This window comes from Cryptomeria japonica, chromosome 7 (assembly GCF_030272615.1).
Source record: "Cryptomeria japonica chromosome 7, Sugi_1.0, whole genome shotgun sequence".
NCBI lineage: Eukaryota > Viridiplantae > Streptophyta > Pinopsida > Cupressales > Cupressaceae > Cryptomeria > Cryptomeria japonica.
The window spans coordinates 300,753,075-300,771,507 of NC_081411.1; the positions used below are offsets into that span (position 1 = coordinate 300,753,075).

The 18,433-nt window shown below is 33.1% G+C and overlaps 2 protein-coding genes across 2 annotated transcripts; both read left to right on the forward strand.

Moving 5' to 3' along the window:
• The first annotated feature begins 7,823 nt into the window (after nt 1-7,823).
• On the forward strand, nt 7,824-9,179 carry LOC131036884 (G-type lectin S-receptor-like serine/threonine-protein kinase SD2-5). The gene is made up of 3 exons (XM_057968900.2): nt 7,824-8,074; nt 8,201-8,291; nt 8,484-9,179. Exons 1-3 carry the CDS (start codon nt 7,824-7,826, stop codon nt 9,177-9,179), a joined length of 1,038 nt encoding a protein of 345 aa, XP_057824883.2.
• Nucleotides 9,180-9,569: 390 nt separating this feature from the next.
• LOC131856700 (G-type lectin S-receptor-like serine/threonine-protein kinase At2g19130) lies at nt 9,570-10,130 on the forward strand. Its single transcript, XM_059208585.1, has one exon. It carries the CDS (start codon nt 9,570-9,572, stop codon nt 10,128-10,130), a length of 561 nt encoding a protein of 186 aa, XP_059064568.1.
• Nucleotides 10,131-18,433: the final 8,303 nt, after the last annotated feature.

The following is an 18,433-nucleotide window of genomic DNA, read 5'->3' on the forward strand; positions in this document are numbered from 1 at the left end:
CAACCTTCATGTCATGGTTTGTGATAGCTTTTTTTCTTGCTCTATGTTTATGCTCTATCATTTTTTCTACTAATAGGCCCAAACCTTAGTGTAATATAAACCCCCCCCAACCCCCTAAAAAAAAAAAAGAAAAGAAAAGAAAATAGGAAACTACAAAGGAAAATAAAAATATCAAGCCTTACTAATGCATTATCCAAACCTATTTATCTTTCTGCCAAGTTGCCTAACAACAAAATATAATCCAACCTAGGAGGACCTTTGTTATTCCTTTGTACAACTATCGATGAAGTTTACTCATCTTAATTTATACAATTAAGACAAGATGTGAGAGAAGACCCCTCAAACTGCCTATATGAGTAAACTACATAATCTAAGGAATAAATTGGGGTTGTCAATTGACAAACTTCCTTCTTATGTGCAATCAATCAAGCTTCAAAATAATTAGACAAAATTAGCAAAAGAATCTATAGGATACACCATATAAGATGGTTGAGAAGATTATTTTTCCATAGAGTTGAAGAATATAGCTTTTGAAAATAATAGAAGCGAATAGAGGCCAAGTGCCCAGTAGTGAAATAATACCTAAAATAAAAAACAATTATCTCATAATCCACTAGTTGAGATCAAGATCCACCATTAACCTATAGTACAACCTCACAAGGTAATTATTTTGACAAATTAACTTCCACCAAGATATGAGTAAAATAAGTGTGGGTAAAATTATTAGAACAAAGGTCAAACCTTAGGAATCAACCAGGAAAATTACCAATGGCCTTATGGGTAGAAATACACTGGAATTGTATGAATGGATAAGGGAATCTCACCTAAGTAGGCATTATCTCAATGGATTCCTTCAAATAGCTAAAGGAAGGTGATTAAGGAAAAATAAAAAGAGGATGCGAATCTCACTCCTAATCATCATTATTTTAACACAATTTATCTATCTTTAGAAGATTCAAAACAAACTACAAAAAAGCCTCTAATAGAAGGGTATATATATCTCTTACATTTAACCAAAGTATAACAACTCTTTGAACTCTAGTGATGTAGATTAAGGAGAGAATAAATCAACCCATTGCTCGAAAGGAAACCTCATAATTGAGAACTTGGTAACCTAGAGAAACCACAAGGGAAACATTAGTATAGGGAAGAGGTAGTTGTTTTTCAAAAACTTTCCCATGATAGATCCCTTCACCACCATAATAACAAAAGGGCCATGTCCCAAGAACAATTATCTACATCTATAAAAGAACTAAGCAAGGAGGCTCGACATATAACATGCCTAGCACATCAACAATAGAACCAACAACCCATGAGGAGATTACAAATCCACATAAGTTGTAGGAGAAGGAAGAAGAGAGGCAATCCCATCAACTATTAAGACACAAACACAACCCTTGAGATTTGAAGAAGCCTTTGTGCTAACGTAACATGCACAACAAGAAGATTTTTTGCCAAGCCAAGAGACCTAGCATGAGAGGCTCCAACATGTAATCTAAAACCATACACTTATAGAGAAACCATAGACAAAAACCCATTAAATGTAAGATGAATAACCAAATCACAAATAGGGGACACATATCCATTGAATAGAAAACTAGTTTTTGAAAATGGAGAGCCTGGCGAAAGTGAGCGAGATAGAGACATTGTTCAATACTTTTCTAATACACTTTAAATCAATGAATAATTACATGGAATAAACAAATTAATTTTTAAAAAAATTCATATTAATCAAATATTTACTTTTTTATTATACATTTACAAAATAATTATTATCAACTTCTTCCATCTAATTTAAGTTGCTGAAAGATAAAAAATAAAATCATCATAATTTATAAATGAAAGATAATTTATTATGTTTTAATTTAATATTTTTAATATTATTAAAAAATAAAAAAATTATATATTTTAATAAATTAATTAACATAAAATTATTAAACAATTTGTCTAAAATTTATCGCTATTATTATAGTAGTTATGTACTTGAAATACATCTTTATAAAATTATTATTTAAATATAAAAAACAAATATATTTAATATAAATTTATCTGGATGACATCTCAAATACACATTTGACTGTATTTTTAATATAATTAAATATACTAATTTATTAAAAAAAAAATTAAATAAAACTTTTTTCTAAGTAGACTCAAAGACTCCTCGTACCTAATAGGCAACCAAACATGAATGTTTATTTTTCATTCCAAGTACCTATTCTTCGTTCATTGCGTGTTCCACTCTAACAGGGCGTTAATCCTACGTCGAGTAGAATTAAAAATCCTTCATTAGTTGGCTTTAGTGTAGTGAAATGAAAGAATTTTTTTTTGATTGGAGACCTCATCGAAGACTTGGTAAAGCAATAGAATTTTATTAGTTTATGATAATCACAAAAACTTTTGACTTCAATAATCTATGGTAATCATAGAGACTTTTGATTTCAATATCTGGCTTTTTTGATTTTAGAGTTAATGCTTAACCCAATCCCTGCCTTCCCAATTCATTTCCATTAAATCTCTCTAATTTGCACTTGTCTTTCATTCGAACATGTAGTTTTTTGTTCTTTCTGTCAAACATAACAGTTGTTTTTAAAAATGATAACGACGAACTATTTCTCGTCATCTCCTCATTTAATTTCTCTACTTCTAACACTCTTCCTTCTATCGTTCTCACTAAATGAAGAGAGCCTTGCTATTCTGTCTAAAACTGCATACGAAGGCAGATCATGGAAGAACAATACTCAGTCCCTCTGAGCAGCAATATCTCATATAATGATATGAATCTGCAGTTTGGGTGTGGATTCTTCTGCTATGGTAGTCCTTGTTGTTAATATCTCATCAGGGGTTTAGTTTTATTTAGATTAAGTTTTCATTAGTTTTATTTATTAGTTTTTTCTATTCCGACAGTTTTGTATTATAGTTTACAACTATTTTTGCCTCATCTTTATATCTGCTTGTTTGTTTTATTATCAATGAACAATTTTTATGGAAATACAAATAATATTCAGATTACCATTCTTTCCATTCTTTTTTGTAATTACTAACAGAGATTCCAGATTGTTATTTTCTTCCTGGGTTATCAGTGGTATCAGAGCTTTGGAGTTTGGAGTATATTTTTATGTGAAGCATCTAAAGATTGCAACTTTCTACAAAATCAAAATACGGAAACAAAAATTGATTTAGGTGAAATCAATTTATTTATTTATACAAGAATTTTATATCTTACTATATTTGGTAAAGTTTGGCATGAGATTTTGAGCAATCCTATAGATTTGTAAACTGTGCAAATTCTATATACATTTATTTTCAATTTACAATACAATCTATTATTTCATTGATTGGGGAAATATTAACCAGAAAAGATATTTGGTTTGAATGGCATAGAAAAGTGGAAAATAAATTAATTTTTAATGATTTATGCTATAAAATATGTGATGAAGATATCCAACCTACAGAACCAATAGATGTTAAAGAAAAAGAAATTTGGAATTATAAAAATTCAAAAGCCTTGACTTTGATAAGAGCTTCAGTTAATGGAGATGTATATCGTCATATACAAGGATGCGAATTAGCTTGGGAAGTGCTTGACAAGTTAAAAAATTTATTTGATTCTCATTCATAATTAAAATTCATTCAGTTACAATTAAAATTGTTCAATTTTGAATTAAAAAATGGTTATGTTATGAGTTTGGCTTCTACAATTAGAGCCATAAAACAAGATGTTAATGCTGCTGGTGGGAAATTTGATATTTATCTCACTACTTTTATTAAGGCACTCCTTCCAACATATTACACTTATCTAGAGTCCCTTCAAGCAAGTAACCAATTGAAAACCATTACTTTTGATTTATTGGTTGAAAAGTTGGCTGAACGTGGAAAAGCTTTTGGAAGAAAAATAGATAATACTAATGAAAATGTTTGTTTTGCTCACCAAGAAAAACCTCTAAATAAGAGCCCCTCAAGAGGAGGTTATAATGATAGAGGCAAAGGTAGAGGTCAATGGAGGAAAAATGATAATAAAAAAGATAGGCAACATTTATATTGTAAAACATGTGGTAGAAAAGGAAGTCACGAAGCACATGAGTGCAAGTTGCCATGGGATAAGATAGAAAGTTTTAAAGAAAATACTTTTAAGCAAAAAGATAAAACAAAAGTTTATAATGATGATAAACATTCAGATAATAAAATTTCAAGAGCAACCCAATTTGCTTGTGATAGTGATGGTGATCAATATGTGCTTTCTGTTTTTGACTTTGCATCTAATTCCTCATGGTATGATTCTTGGATCTTAGATACTGGAGCCACACAACATATGACATTCTGACATAATTACTTTGAGTAATTTTATGAAAGTGCATGTGGTCCAATTTATTTAGTTGATAAATCAAGTCTCAAACCTATTGGAAAAGGATCTATTCGATTTAAGTTGCCTAACCTTCCAGACTTTGTGCTTCATTATGTATTATTTATTCCTCAATTGCAACGTAATTTGTTATCACTAGTATTGATTCGGCAACAAGGCTACTCTATTCTATTAAAAGATGGGCAAGTTGTTGTTAGAAAACAATCAAATAATCAAGTTGTATTCACTAGATGTGAGGATGAGAGATTATTAAAACTAAATGGCACTTCTTTTTCTAAATTTTTTGCATATCTTACTGAAGAAGGTAGTATATCTGCTATGCTTTTATGGAATGCAAGACTTGGGCATGTTGGTTATGATAACATTCATATCCTGCAAAAGAATGGTGTTGATGCCCTACCTGTTTTGCCTAAAACAATTGAAAAATGTGAAGCATGTATTCTTAGCAAGCAACATAGAAATTGTTTTCCTCACTCCACTTGGAGAGCACAAAGAAAATTGCAGCTTATTTATTCTGATTTATGTGGGCCTTTACCAGTAAATTTTTAGGGAGCATCTAAGTATTTCATGTTGTTTACTGATGATTAGAGCCGCATGACTTGGATTTATTTCTTGCAGCAAAAATCAGAAGCTTTTGAAAATTTTAAAAGATTTTGTGTTATGATTGAAAACAAGCTCAATCTCAAATTGGTACTATTCGAACAAATAATGGTGGAGAATTTACTTCTCTAGTTTTTTATGACTATCTATGTGAAAATGGGATCCAACACCATCTTATTGTTCCAAGTACTCCTCAACAAAATGGTGTTGTTGAACGAATGAATAGAACTATCATCAATATGGTTCGTGCAATGTTATATTTTAAAGGAATCAAATTACATTTTTGGGTTGAAGCAGCAAGAACTGCAATTTATCTATGCAATAGATCTTCATCATCTGAATTACACCAATCTATTCCATATGAAGTGTGGTTTGGATATCCTCCTTCTGTTCGACATCTTTGCATTTTTGGTTCCACTTGCTATGCATTAATTCCCAAGGAAAAAGAAGTAAGTTGCAACATCATAGTATTAAGTGTATTTTTCTTGGTTATTCAGAATCTTCCAAAGAATATAGGTTGTATGATGAAGTCAACAAAAAATTATTTATTACATGTGATGTTGTATTTGTTGAAACCTCCAACATTGCTGAAAATGATAAATGTAAATTCAAATAGCTTGATACAATTACAATTTTTTCTCCTTGGATAGAAAACTCTTGTGAGATTCCACATATAGAATCTATATTTCAAAGTGGTCTAATTCATGTTGCTACATAAATAAATGACCAAGAAGAAACCCATCATGATGAGTTTGAACTCTTCGAACCATTAACCACTAATACAACATCTAGTAATTAAATGGTCACATCTTTTGTACAACCAAAATCTTCTCATAAGTGGGTAAAACAAGTCCAACAAACATTGAAAGATTTAAGACCTGATGAAATAGGTAAAATAGGTACAAGAAGCTCTAACAAAGCAAGGCTCCAAGCTCAAACCAATGGTGCATATAACTTGGAGACCATTGGTGAACTCAATCTCATAATTGACTCTGAACCATCATCCTATAATGAAGCCAAAAATATTATAGTATAGAGGAAAGCTATGCAAGATGAGTATGATGCTCTTTTGAAAAATGGCACATGGGAGTTGTTTGATGCTCCACTTGGTTGTAAACCTATTGGCTGCCAGTGGATTTTCAGGAAAAAATACAAAGCAGATGGTACACTTAATAAACACAAAGCCCAAATTGTTGCCAAAGGTTATGCTCAAAAGGAGGGCATAGATTATGATGAAATCTTTGCACCTACAACAAAATAGACCACCATTCGTGCTTTGTTGGCCCTTGCAGCTCAATATGGGTGGAAAATTCACCAAATGGATGCTAAAACAACATTCTTAAATGGTGATCTCAAAGAATCAGTTTATATGACTCAACCAGATGGGTATGCAGTCAATGGAAAAGAACATCAAGTATTGAAGCTTGTCAAATCATTATATGGTTTGAAACAAGCTCCTCGATCTTGGTATGAAAAACATACCAAGTATCTCTTAAAGTTGAATTTCCACTATTTTGAATTTGATGATGCCACACTTTTTGTTAAAAAACTTGATAACATTATTGTCTATCTTGTTGTTTATGTGGATGATTTATTTATCACTGGTCCTGATGAGAATAATATTCAAAATGTGAAAGAACAACTAAAGCAAGGTTTTGATATGACTGATTTGGGCCATCTTCATTATTATTTGGGTATTGAGGTAACTCAAACACCTCATTTTATTTTTATCACCCAACAAAAATATATTGGTGAACTTTTGCATAAGTCTGGCATGGTTGATTGTAAGCCCCTTAGTACTCCTATGGAGCAAAATCTTAAGCTCTCTTCAGATGACCCTTCAGCATTGGTTGATGCAACTATCTACAAGAAACTTATTGGTAGTTTGATTTATGCTACAACTACCCATCTGGATATTTCTTTTGTTGTTGGAGTTCTTTCAAGGTTTATGCAACAACCTAGAGAAACTCATTGGTTAGCTGCCAAACACATTCTTTGCTATTTGCAAGGTACTCAACACTATCAACTCAAATACTCCAAGACAAACCAATTTTATTTGGTTGGCTATTTCGATTTCGATTATGCAGGTGATTCCACAGATGGAAAATATACATCCAAGTATTTAATGTATCTTGGACCTGTTGGCATCTCTTAGAGATCTAAAAAGCAATCTATTCCAGCTGTCTCTTCTTCCGAAGATGAATATATGGCAACCTTTGAAACAACTCGGGAAATCTTATGGCTTCAAAGAATTCTTGAAGACTTGCAGACATCACAGATTTCATCAACTCCACTCTTCATTGACAATCAATCTGCTATCAAAATGGCTAAAAATCCAGTATTTCATGATCGCACCAAGCATATCCATACAAAGTTTCATTTGATTCGGCATCATGTGAAAGATGGCAGCATATACCTTAAATATTGCCCCACTATAGATCAACCAACAGATATTCTTACCAAGGCTTTGGGCAGAGAAAAGTTTGAGAAGTTCAGAGAAATGCTCGGCTTAACCCTTTCAGATTAAGGGGGGGATGTTAATATCTCATCGGGGGTTTAGCTTTATTTAAATTAATTTTTCATTAGTTTATTTTATTAGTTTTTTCTGTTCTGACAGTTTTGTATAACAATTTACAACTGTTTTTGCCTCCTCTTTATATCTGCTTGTTTATTTTATTTTGAATGAACAGTTTTTACGGAAATACAAATTATATTCAGATTGCCATTCTTTCCATTCTTTTTTCTTTTGTTAAAAGAGATTCCAGATTGTTATTGTCTGCCTGGACTATCTCTTATGACACACTACCTATTTGTCACTTTCTTTGTTGTCTACGGCACTGATAGTTGCCTCTTTGATATGCAAATGGTGTGGAGTTCAAACAGAGACCAGATGGTGCAAGAAAATGCAACCCTGACACTCACCTCCACGGGAGAACTCGTGTTAGAAGATTCAGATGGTAATCTCGTCTGGTCTACAAATACATTTACCCAAGCTTTTCTAAGGAGGGTGATACACGAATCTGGGAACCTGGTTCTCTATAAGACGTCCGGTGGAATCATCTGGCAATCTTTTGATTATCCAACTGATACCATTCTGCTAGGGCAGAAGTTAAAGTTGGGATAGAAGCTTATTGCAAACATTTCTTCAAAGAAAACAAGCCAAGGTCGTTTCTATTGTACCTTGCTTCACGATAACTTTGCTATGTTTACAGTCTCTGCACCCGCTAAAATGCATTTCAGATATCCCCAGGCACCTGCAGGTTTAGAGTTATCTTATACCCAGCTCGACAACCAGTCCATCCATATTTACTCTCAAGGAGGACGATCAACGGCAATATATTTATCAGTACCCAAAAGCAGCCTTTACTTCAAATAAGACTCAGATGGACATTTAAGAGTCTTCTCGGTCCTCCAAACAGCAGGAAGGACTTGCCCCGACTACTTGCCGTCCTTTATGTAATGAGTGGCCGAGTGCGATTATCCAAGTCCATGTGGAGACTATGGCCTTTGCATAAATAGTCAGTGCAGCTGTCCAAGAGATGGCGATACTTTTAAACCGATCGATGTCACAAAACCTAATTCAGGATGTGCTCGGCGCGTTCCTCTTGTGTGCTCAGAGAAAAGTAGGCTCAAAGATCATCACTTTTTGGAACTGGAGCACGTTTTGATTTTTACTTATTTTTATGAAAGTTCTTCCACGCCAGGGTTGGTGTCGAGAGATGCATGTAAAACATTTTGCCTCGAAGATTGCTCTTGCAAAGCTTCTTTTTTCAGGTACGCGGCCAATTTTTCGAGTGGTTATTGCTATCTAGATTCCAATATCTATTATATGAAAACAAACAGTCCAGTAGATGAGTTTTACAATTCCATTGCTTATATTAAAGTCCAGTCTAAGGGAAAGCACAATAAGTACTTAGTTGTCATCATTTGTGCTTCTGTGGGCGGAGCAATAACTCTGTTAATCTTATTGTGGGCTTGGATAAATAAGTCTCAAAATGGCAGACAGCAGAAAGAAAAGGATGAAGATGAAGATGAGGATGATCACGGAAATTGGCCAGCAGGCTTACCTCTGCGTTACACATTCCAGGAATTAAAGAATGGTACTAATAATTTTAGTGTTAAGCTGGGAAGCAGAGGATTCGGTTCAGTTTATGAAGGTGTTTTGGCTGACGGCTCAAAGATAGCAGTGAAGCGTCTGGATGGAGCAGGAGAAGGCTAAAGGGAATTCCGGGCAGAAGTGGAAACTCTAGGAAAAATTGATCATCTTAATCTGGTAAGACTTAAGGGCTTTTGTGCAGAAAAGGCCCATCGAATGCTTGTATACGAGCATCTACCAAATGGATCTCTGGATAAATGGAAATTTCCCAGCAATATGCATCAATAATTGCTGGACTGGAAGACTAGATACAAAATAGTTTTCAATATTGCAAGAGGATTAACATATTTACATGAAGATTGTTGAGAACAGATAATACATTTCGACATCAAACCTCAGAACATTCTCCTGGACCAAAATTTCATTGCAAGTGTGTCAGATTTTGGTTTGGCAAAGTTGATTAACAGAGAGAAAAATGAAGTGATAACCATGATGTGAGGGACACCAGGGTATATGGAACCTGAATTGTGGAACATGCATATCACAGAGAAGGCAGATATATTTAGCTTTGGTGTTATGGTGATAGAAATTGTCAGCGGAAAACGAAGCAGAGAGCTTTCAGAAAACGACTTGTTTTCACTGTTACAGGTTAAGGCAGAGGAAGGCAGGCTGTTGGATTTGGTCTATCCGGGGCTTGAAAATGAGGAAACGGGCATAAAAGAGGAGGCTGTAAAATTGATAAAAGTGGGAATGTGGTGTGTACAGGACAATTTTACGAGGAGAACAGGGATGTCCATTGTGGTGAAGGCGTTGGAAGGTTTAATAGACACGTTTAATGATGTTCTATGCGCGTTACCAGGGTCAACAGTTTCTTCTTATCAAGATTCTCTCCTCTCATCCGATTGTCTTATGCTCCTACAGCTTCCGTATTATCTGCACCTAGATAATTTGTTTATTTGCCTATTTCCCTCTGCATGTGTTCCTTTAGCAACAACCTCTGGCCATTTCTATTTGTATTCTAATCGCAGTCCTCCTGTAATCAGGCAATTGCAATTATTAGATAAAATAAAATAGTCTTATGTCATGATGTGTTTTTGAACCTTTTGTTATAAGGAGTGATTTGGAATTTTAAATTAAGATGTTCAATTACTGAATCTTTTTTTCTATTTGCAAACATTCAGATGAATATGGTCGGTCTATAATCAGGCAGCTGCTCTCAGCCCAGACTCATAACAGAGTGCTACTATATCTGTGTTTTTTTAGAGTCTGGATAATTTCTCCTCATTTATTTATTTATTTTCTTTCAACTTTTCCTTTTAGCATTGCTGAATTAGAGTTCGAATGTAAAAGGAACCTTCATTGTTCACATATATCATAATCGAATTTGTTTTCTATTTTTCAATATTAAATTATAATCATGAAAAGGAAAATATAAAATATCAATAATATTGTTCACAAACAGTCACGCATAGATTACCAATGTTTGTATGATAGCATTATTCTGGATGACTTCTTAAAGCTCACATTTTATCATTGTGGCATGATTAGATTGAAATGGTTAATTGCACATTTCTACACATATTGCACATGTACACCTATGCCCACTCACATACTTGATGACAATCTACCATATATCAATGATTCCTAACATAAAAGTTCGTATATTTCTATGGGACAAAGTCTTTTTTAGACATGTCAAGTTTCAATCTAAAACACCAATTGATATATCTTGTTATGCACTAGTATATTTAAAGATGCAAACATAAATAAAAGAAAATAAACTCAATTATGATAACAGATTTGATGTGTCCGTTAGTGGGGTTAGAAAATATATTTTACATCAACAATAGAAATACAAAAAGAATTATTAGATGCACTATATGTTTCACTTTTTTAATGTGAGTGAAAACTAAAGATGAGTCTTCAAAATAAAGAAGTCAAAGGTCCACATCAAAAGATGAATCCACAAAAGATTTTTTTTTTTTTAGTGGCAAATATTTGTCAAATAGTGAATAGTTGAAATTTGGCGTTTCGATTTTCTATCAATAAGCTTAGATATAGAGGAGAATAATTTGTCATACTTTTATGAAAAGTTAGTTTAGTTTTTAGTTAAATTGACCGTTGATTATTTCATGACAATTTGAAATTAAATGGTTTAAGTATAGTAAATGATGCATGATTAGAGCCTAATCATCATAGTTTTTAATATACCATTACAAATATTAATTAATTTTCTAACTAATATTGCATATCCTCTCAGTTTAGGGGCATGGCTATTAATTAGCAACTCATTTAATATACAATGTGACACTACTTATAGTAGCTACTCTCAATATAGAAGCCAATAAGTGAGCTGCTAATTCTTTATTCTTTATATCTAAAGCCCCATTGGAGTTATTTTCCTTGGAGTGTTAGACTTGGTCCTCCATTCAAATTGCTCCCATCATATTCTTTATCTCCAATCCTAAATATTTACTAAATAGTAAATCTCATCTTCTAGAGTTTTGAACATGGTCATCTAATCATCTTCCATCCTTGAAATCTTAATGCTCTATAGTGGAAGTAATCTAGGTGATTCATCATTTTGGTTTTATATATCCATTAACTAGTGTACAAGTTTAATTATTTCTCCAAATTTTCAAAGCAAATGATTTAAAGCATTACACTTTCATAGTTTATTTCCTTTCCATGAATTTTAATTATCACTAACTTCGAGTCCCCATCACTTGTAGAAGTATTGTAAGTCTTTTAGGGTAAGAGTTGCAAACCCCTGTTATCCTAGGTACTTGATTCTTCTTACCCGAAAACTATAATAACCTACCCTTGGAAACTTTCCCAAGCCTATTTTTTAGAGTCAAACTTTCATCCATCCATCAACCTTGCTATGTATTCCTCATCAAAATTTGAGAAGTACAATTCCCTAAAAATGGTACTAGGCATTAGCTATCTTTGAACTTTGATATTTAATAGCTTCATAAAATTGTAATCTCACTAGGGTTGTTTTTTCAAACTTCCTAATAATCCCCAATCCTTAATGCCTGAAATTGTTGTATGAGGTATGTATTTTGTCTAATCCCTAAATTTAAAAGCTCCCACATATTTTTTGTTGAATTCCCACCAACACATAAAAATTCCCTAGAAATTCATGTTGTCTTTGAAAGAGGATCCAACATGATAAAAAAAATTAACAATTAAAATAAATAACTTGTTCGCTATTGTAGGAGAATTAATCACATTTTGGGTATGTAATTGAATAAATCTCAATAGAGTGTTGAAAAATGGTGAGTGTGAGGATAGGATAAGGAGGAGGTGCTAGGGGTTGTGGAGAGGGAGATGATGCAGGAGAGGATGGGGATTTAGAGGGGAAAGGAGAGGGGCTAGTTCTTGGCCACTCTATCTATTCATTTTCCCCTTTGGGGTAGATTAGTGTGTCTTACTAAGGTGCTTCTACTGGTACGATATTTTTGGATATGGGCCTACTTGTTCTCAATGTCACTAGTGGGAATATCTCATGCTCTCTTTGGTGATCCCCTAAGGGTTAGGATAGATTTGTTCAATAGGCCTTTTGGGTCTATGAGCTTTTGTCCAGCTGCTCTGGTTTTCTATCATAGTGTCCTCCTGGGTGTTTCATCTGCTTTGGCCAGTGGGGTGTTCTTTATGGGCAGTTTTTATTAGTTCATGGAGTCATATGTTTTGTTGTTCGTCTATTGAGGGACTCAATTGTTTCCCTATGGGAACAAGTCAAAAATTCTTGTCTCTTGCTCTTGGATCTTTGTCATAAATGGAACTATTTACTACAAAGTTGGGGGTTTCTAAGAGGATAGACCTAGATCCTTTACCCCCTATGCTGGTTGGAGTGGTGTGGTATGTAGCTTACCTTTGGGCAGATTCTAAATGGGCTTTCATCCTTGACATTGGGGCTACTAGTGCTATGAGCTTTCTTCATCTCACCTCTCTATTTTAGTGGAGACTAAGGGTTTTATTTTGAGGATTGTACCATCCCCTATTCTTCTCTCCTCCCTAGCTATCTGGTTCTTTCATTGGATGGATTTGGGTGGGTTCTTTGGCTAAGCGTTAGCCAGAGGATGATGACACTACTTTTGGTGTTGTCTACCTCATCATGCACAACGATGCTATAGATGGTGGATCTTTTGAGGTGATTATCTCTATGGATTTGGGTAGTGCAGTTTCTCTTGTCCCTGATCCTATTGAAGTGGATCATATGGTGGGGTTCATGGCTACTAAATTTATTGAGGTGGTTCTTGTGGTTGTGTTTCCTCTAGGATTTTTGGTTTTCTAATAGTGGATTGACTGATGAAAACAAATCTATTAAGGAGATCCAAGCTACTTTATTCATAGGGTGTTCATTCGATCAAAGGTTAAGGGATTCCTTTCGAAATCCTTTGGGATTTTTGTGCTAGTGCATTCCTAGGTTTTGGAATGGCTAGGTATTTCCTCTTCCACAAGTTGTTTGAATGCTTCCAGACTATTGTTGTCTCCCTCCTTGTTTGAGATAATTTATGCTCCATCTTGGTTAGAGATTGTCTTTGTTCAAGACAATGCTTTAGGGAAAAGATTGTGGGAAGCATTTCAAAACTTTCTTTTAGTTTTTTATCTCCATGGTTTCTTTATTTCCAACTCAAGGGTTTTTTTTTTTTTAATGGTTCAGGTTTCCTTCCTAAACCACTTTATTCTAAGGATGTAATGTTTTGGGGTCGAGATCTTCATTCCCACTAATTTGTTGGTCTTGTGAAAAGCCTTACATTCAAAAAGGAGTCTTCTCCTTTTTGGGTTTTGGTGGTCTCACTACTTGTGAGTTCCTCCCACTCATCTACCTTGTTGGTTATTTTGTAACGGTTCGGGCCTATCCTAGTTTTATGTAATCAGAATAAATGTCAATAGATTCTTATTGGAATTGGTTAGAGTTTACATTTATTGGCCAATGACCCTATAGTCACCAAAAGGTCACCCAAAATTAGTTTTTCCCACCCAAATCTCATGGATTCAACATTGAATATATATATTGTCATATAAAATTTACTGTAGAATAATCTTGTAAGCATATTCTCTTGTCATCATTAGTGGTTTTAATATTAATTTTAAAGATTATTTGGTCATATTATATGTATATTAGAGAGTGGTTTGTATGAAAATTAATGGTACAACTTCATTGCAAGATTCTAATGGTTGTTGGCATGTTCTTTAATCTTTAGCTATATTTTTATTTATTATGGAGGACATAGTATGTGATATTATAACTAGGAATATGGGAATAGGCATCAAAGCATATAATTAGGCAACCACAAGACCTAATAAGCTTATGGAATCAAAATCCTAATTCAATCAATAGAGCTATGAAGACAAGACAATCAAAATAAATGCAAATCATCACAAAATGTCTCCTCCATGATTCTCCATTGTTCTTCTTTCTCCTTGAAATTTGATGTTTGTGGATCTCACCTACAAAGCAAGTGTATTGGAAGCAAGATGATGAGATGATAGCAAAATGATTTAGGCACCATAAGGATACTCAAAGCAAGGTTGAAATTGAATGAGAAAAGAATTATAAAAAAATTGCAGATTGATTGGATGGCTAAGATTGAAAAGAGTTTTGGTTATATGGATAGACTTTATTGAGTACATGATAGAGTTGCTATTAAGGGAAGGATGAAGATAGAAGAAAGCAAATGGAAAGATACTATAAGAATAAATAATAAAATCATTAGTTATCTTCTCATAAATACCAAATTAGCATGTTGAAAATATCAAGAAGATTTTAATAAATTAAAATTATTAAATATCTTCATTTGAAAAGATAAATAGAAGAATGAAAAATAAATAAAATATCCTCTTATAATAAAATTAATAAATAAGATTTATTAATTATCTCCTCACAAGAAATAAATAGATTTTTGAAGATTCATACCTCAATTTTTAATTTTAAAAAATTTAAATTAAAGAGATACTACTAAAAAGATTGATTTTTGAAAATCAAGGAAAGATATTAGTTTCTAAATTTGAAAATTATGAGGATTTTATGAGAATATTTAATAATTGAAAATTATTAAATATCTCCATATAAGAGGATAAAATGGAAGATAAAAAATTAAGAAGAGTCCTCACATCAAAGAATACATAGAGATACTTAATAAATAAGATTTATTAATTATCTTATCAGAAAAATAAAATAAAGATGAGTTAATAAATAAAATTTATTAATTATCTTTATTTTGGAGAAAGATAAATATGATAAATTAATAAAATTGATTTATTAATTTATTACTCATATTTATAAATTACTTAATTAAAGGAAATGAATTTATCTAATTAATGGACAAAGGAGACAAATAAATAAATTATTTAATTTTATTTATTTAGGACTTAGAAGAATTGTTATTAAAAGGGGGTTTTTTTAATGAATTAAACCTAATAGGCCAAATTAGTCAAACTAACATCTATAAACCTCAATTTGGTCAAATTAAGTCAAATTAGGTCAAATTAGGTCAAATTGGGTCAAATTGGATAAAATGGGAAGAATTGGGAGATTTAGGTCAGTAAAGACTATGTCCATGATATGTTAAAAATAGGAGACACAGGCATTGGCCATTTTTTAGTGTCTACATTTTTCCCCCCTTTGAGACAATATGATTTTGAGTGTTGTCTCAAAGGATTTTTGTTTAGAAATCATGCCCCAGTAGACCAATGGATGGAGGTAGGATGCACCCTCGAGAGATTGTTTATGTATGAAAGAATTTAATCATCTCTCAAAAGAAGAGAATAATGTTAGATGAAAGAGGAAAAAAGGAGGAAAGAGAAAAATGATTAGTAAGAAATGAATAATGTTAATTAATTGTAGAAAAGGGTTGATTGATATTAAATGATCAAATATTCGATTGATCAGATAGAATAGATAGCATGATACTGATTGATTTGATGAATAGATAGAAGGATTGATGGGATAGAAGCAATGCTAGCTAGAAGAAATGCAAGTGAGAAGTGAAGAATGATTAGTGTGATGAAATATTTCTTTCATAAATGCAAAAATGTAGGTGAGAGCCTTTATTTGATATGGCAAAATGGATGTAATGCCCCATGGCACTGAGAGAGAGGGCGATAATGCAGTCCCCTTTGCATAAAACAAACATGTTGTAGACAAGGAACAATTTAAAACATTCTAAGACATGAGGTGTGTCAAGGGTTGAGGTATGTGAGACAGCCACAATGTGGACGTGGCAACATAGACACCCAAGAGATACTTACCCCAGAATTTTATGAACCACTCAACAAATAGAAAACAAAAATCAAGAAAGACCATAAGCCATCCTGGCCACCCTAAAGTACTCAGTGACATCATCGAGTAGCATAGGAACATGATTAGAGATAAATCAATGAAAAATAAGATTCACAAATCCAAACAAGTCAAACAACCATTCTGATCTTTTTGTCAAAAGTGATAATGTTGTGTTGGATGGTAGGATGATCATGTTGCCTAGTTTTAGGGAATGCAGTACCCCATCTAAGATAGGACACAGTCTACTTTCAAGTATAACACACCCTATATAAGACTCATGATAATGTTGACAAAGGACCAACAATGTTGATGTTAATTGATTGATATGACAATTGAATCAGTTTGAATACTTCATTGGTTGAAAAGTTCATTTTTTGTTGCATGATTTGTTAAAGCATAATGTGTTATGTGTTTTTTGTCTGATCTCCACTCAAATGTCTATCTGTGTACAAAAGGGACAATTCATTAATGATATAAAATGAAAGTGATTGTTTTTGGATTTTAATGTTTTCAAATTTTTAGGGCTTTTGAACTTTTAAATTTTTCTATGCTTTTTAAGGACATTTTATGATTTTTTTTGAATTATTTCAAGATGTTTTTCAAATGTTTTTTTTTTATTTTAGGATATTTTTTTAATATTTTTGGATTATTTCAAGACTTTTGGTAATTTTTTCTTTGTGCTTTTTTTCATGACTTTATTTGATTTTAACTGATTTTTTTTATTTTGCCCCTATTGTCTAGCAAGGAAATGAATATGACAGATGGATAAATAATCTTGTTGAAATGTTGGTAGATAGAGGGGAGAAAAAGGCTATTTATTATGGAGACAAAGTAAATTCAATTTCCAAGGGCTATGAGATAAGGGACTGGATATGATAATGTAAAGCAATGACGTGGCATGAGGGACATGTCAAGAGGCTTTAAAACCATGTTTTGGATTTTACGTCCTTATGTCAAGTCAAGATCAAGGGATAGAAAAGAGTGCATGGACAGTGATAGGATATGGATAGGATAAGAAAGATCAAAATGTTTAAGGGACATGAATTGAAGACTGCGATAGGCTAAGGGATAGTGATAGAATGTTGCAATAAGCCAAGGAATATGGACAAAAGGTTGTAATAACCCAAGGGATAGACACCAAAAGCTATGATAGACTAAAAGTTGCAAACAAGATGCATGATAGTCATGAAGATCCCTAGCCTTGTCAAGATCAAAGGTAGGAAAGTGAAGATGGACATGAAGGATGATAGGATAATGGAGGGTATGGCAGGGGTATGATAGGATATGACAAGATAATGGAGTAATGAAGGGAAAAAAAGATATGATAAGATAAAACCTTCCCCCAAGTATGATATGCAAGAATTTCATGGATTACACATGATGCCTATTTTCTAGGGTTTCATCATGGTACTTGCCCAAGGCGCCTGTTTGCCAAGTTTTTACCTATGGATGAATTATTTTTCTTTACTTCTTTTTCACTCTTTTTTGTTATTTTATTTTTTCAATTTTTTGCATTTTGACCTTTGGAAGAAAATGAACATATGATAGGAGATGGAATATGCACTCAAGAATCTTATTGTTTGGATAATAGCCTTGAAAAATGGGCCATGACCTTTAAAAGTATGCTCAAAGACGTTAGCAAGATAATTACATGGAAATGAAATGGGACTAAGGCAAGGGTTTATATAAAATATTGGATAGGATGGATGAAAGGATGGAAAAGAGGTGTTGGATAATAGATAGGGTATTGGAAGAATCGTTCTTGAGTGAGTGGAAATGTTTGCAAGATCAACATTGACACACACCTTGAGGGGTGGTGGACTAATGGAGGAAAAGTGGATTTTGGATATTGAGATTTTTATGGAGGAATAGCTAGGGAATTTGGGACATAAGGACCCAAAATGGATGAAGGAAGTGATGTTAGAATAGTTTTGGAAGGTTTGGATGGATAAATAGATATTTTGGAGGCCAATTTGGATTTTTCTTTTAGACTATTGTACTTCAAGGAGCCACTTAGGGATCCACATGGTTTTTGATTTTTCATTTTTGAGTGGTTCATTGGTTTGCATTGCTTGCACAAGGGATT

Bases quoted from the DNA above. Each gene is read 5' to 3' on its own strand.
- LOC131036884 (XM_057968900.2), top strand. From the start codon at position 7,824: ATGGTGTGGAGTTCAAACAGAGACCAGATGGTGCAAGAAAATGCAACC. The intron at 8,075-8,200 runs GTTGGGATAGAA...AATGCATTTCAG, and splicing joins CTGCTAGGGCAGAAGTTAAA to ATATCCCCAGGCACCTGCAG. The intron at 8,292-8,483 runs GCAATATATTTA...ATAAATAGTCAG, and splicing joins CTCAAGGAGGACGATCAACG to TGCAGCTGTCCAAGAGATGG.
- LOC131856700 (XM_059208585.1), top strand. From the start codon at position 9,570: ATGGAACCTGAATTGTGGAACATGCATATCACAGAGAAGGCAGATATA.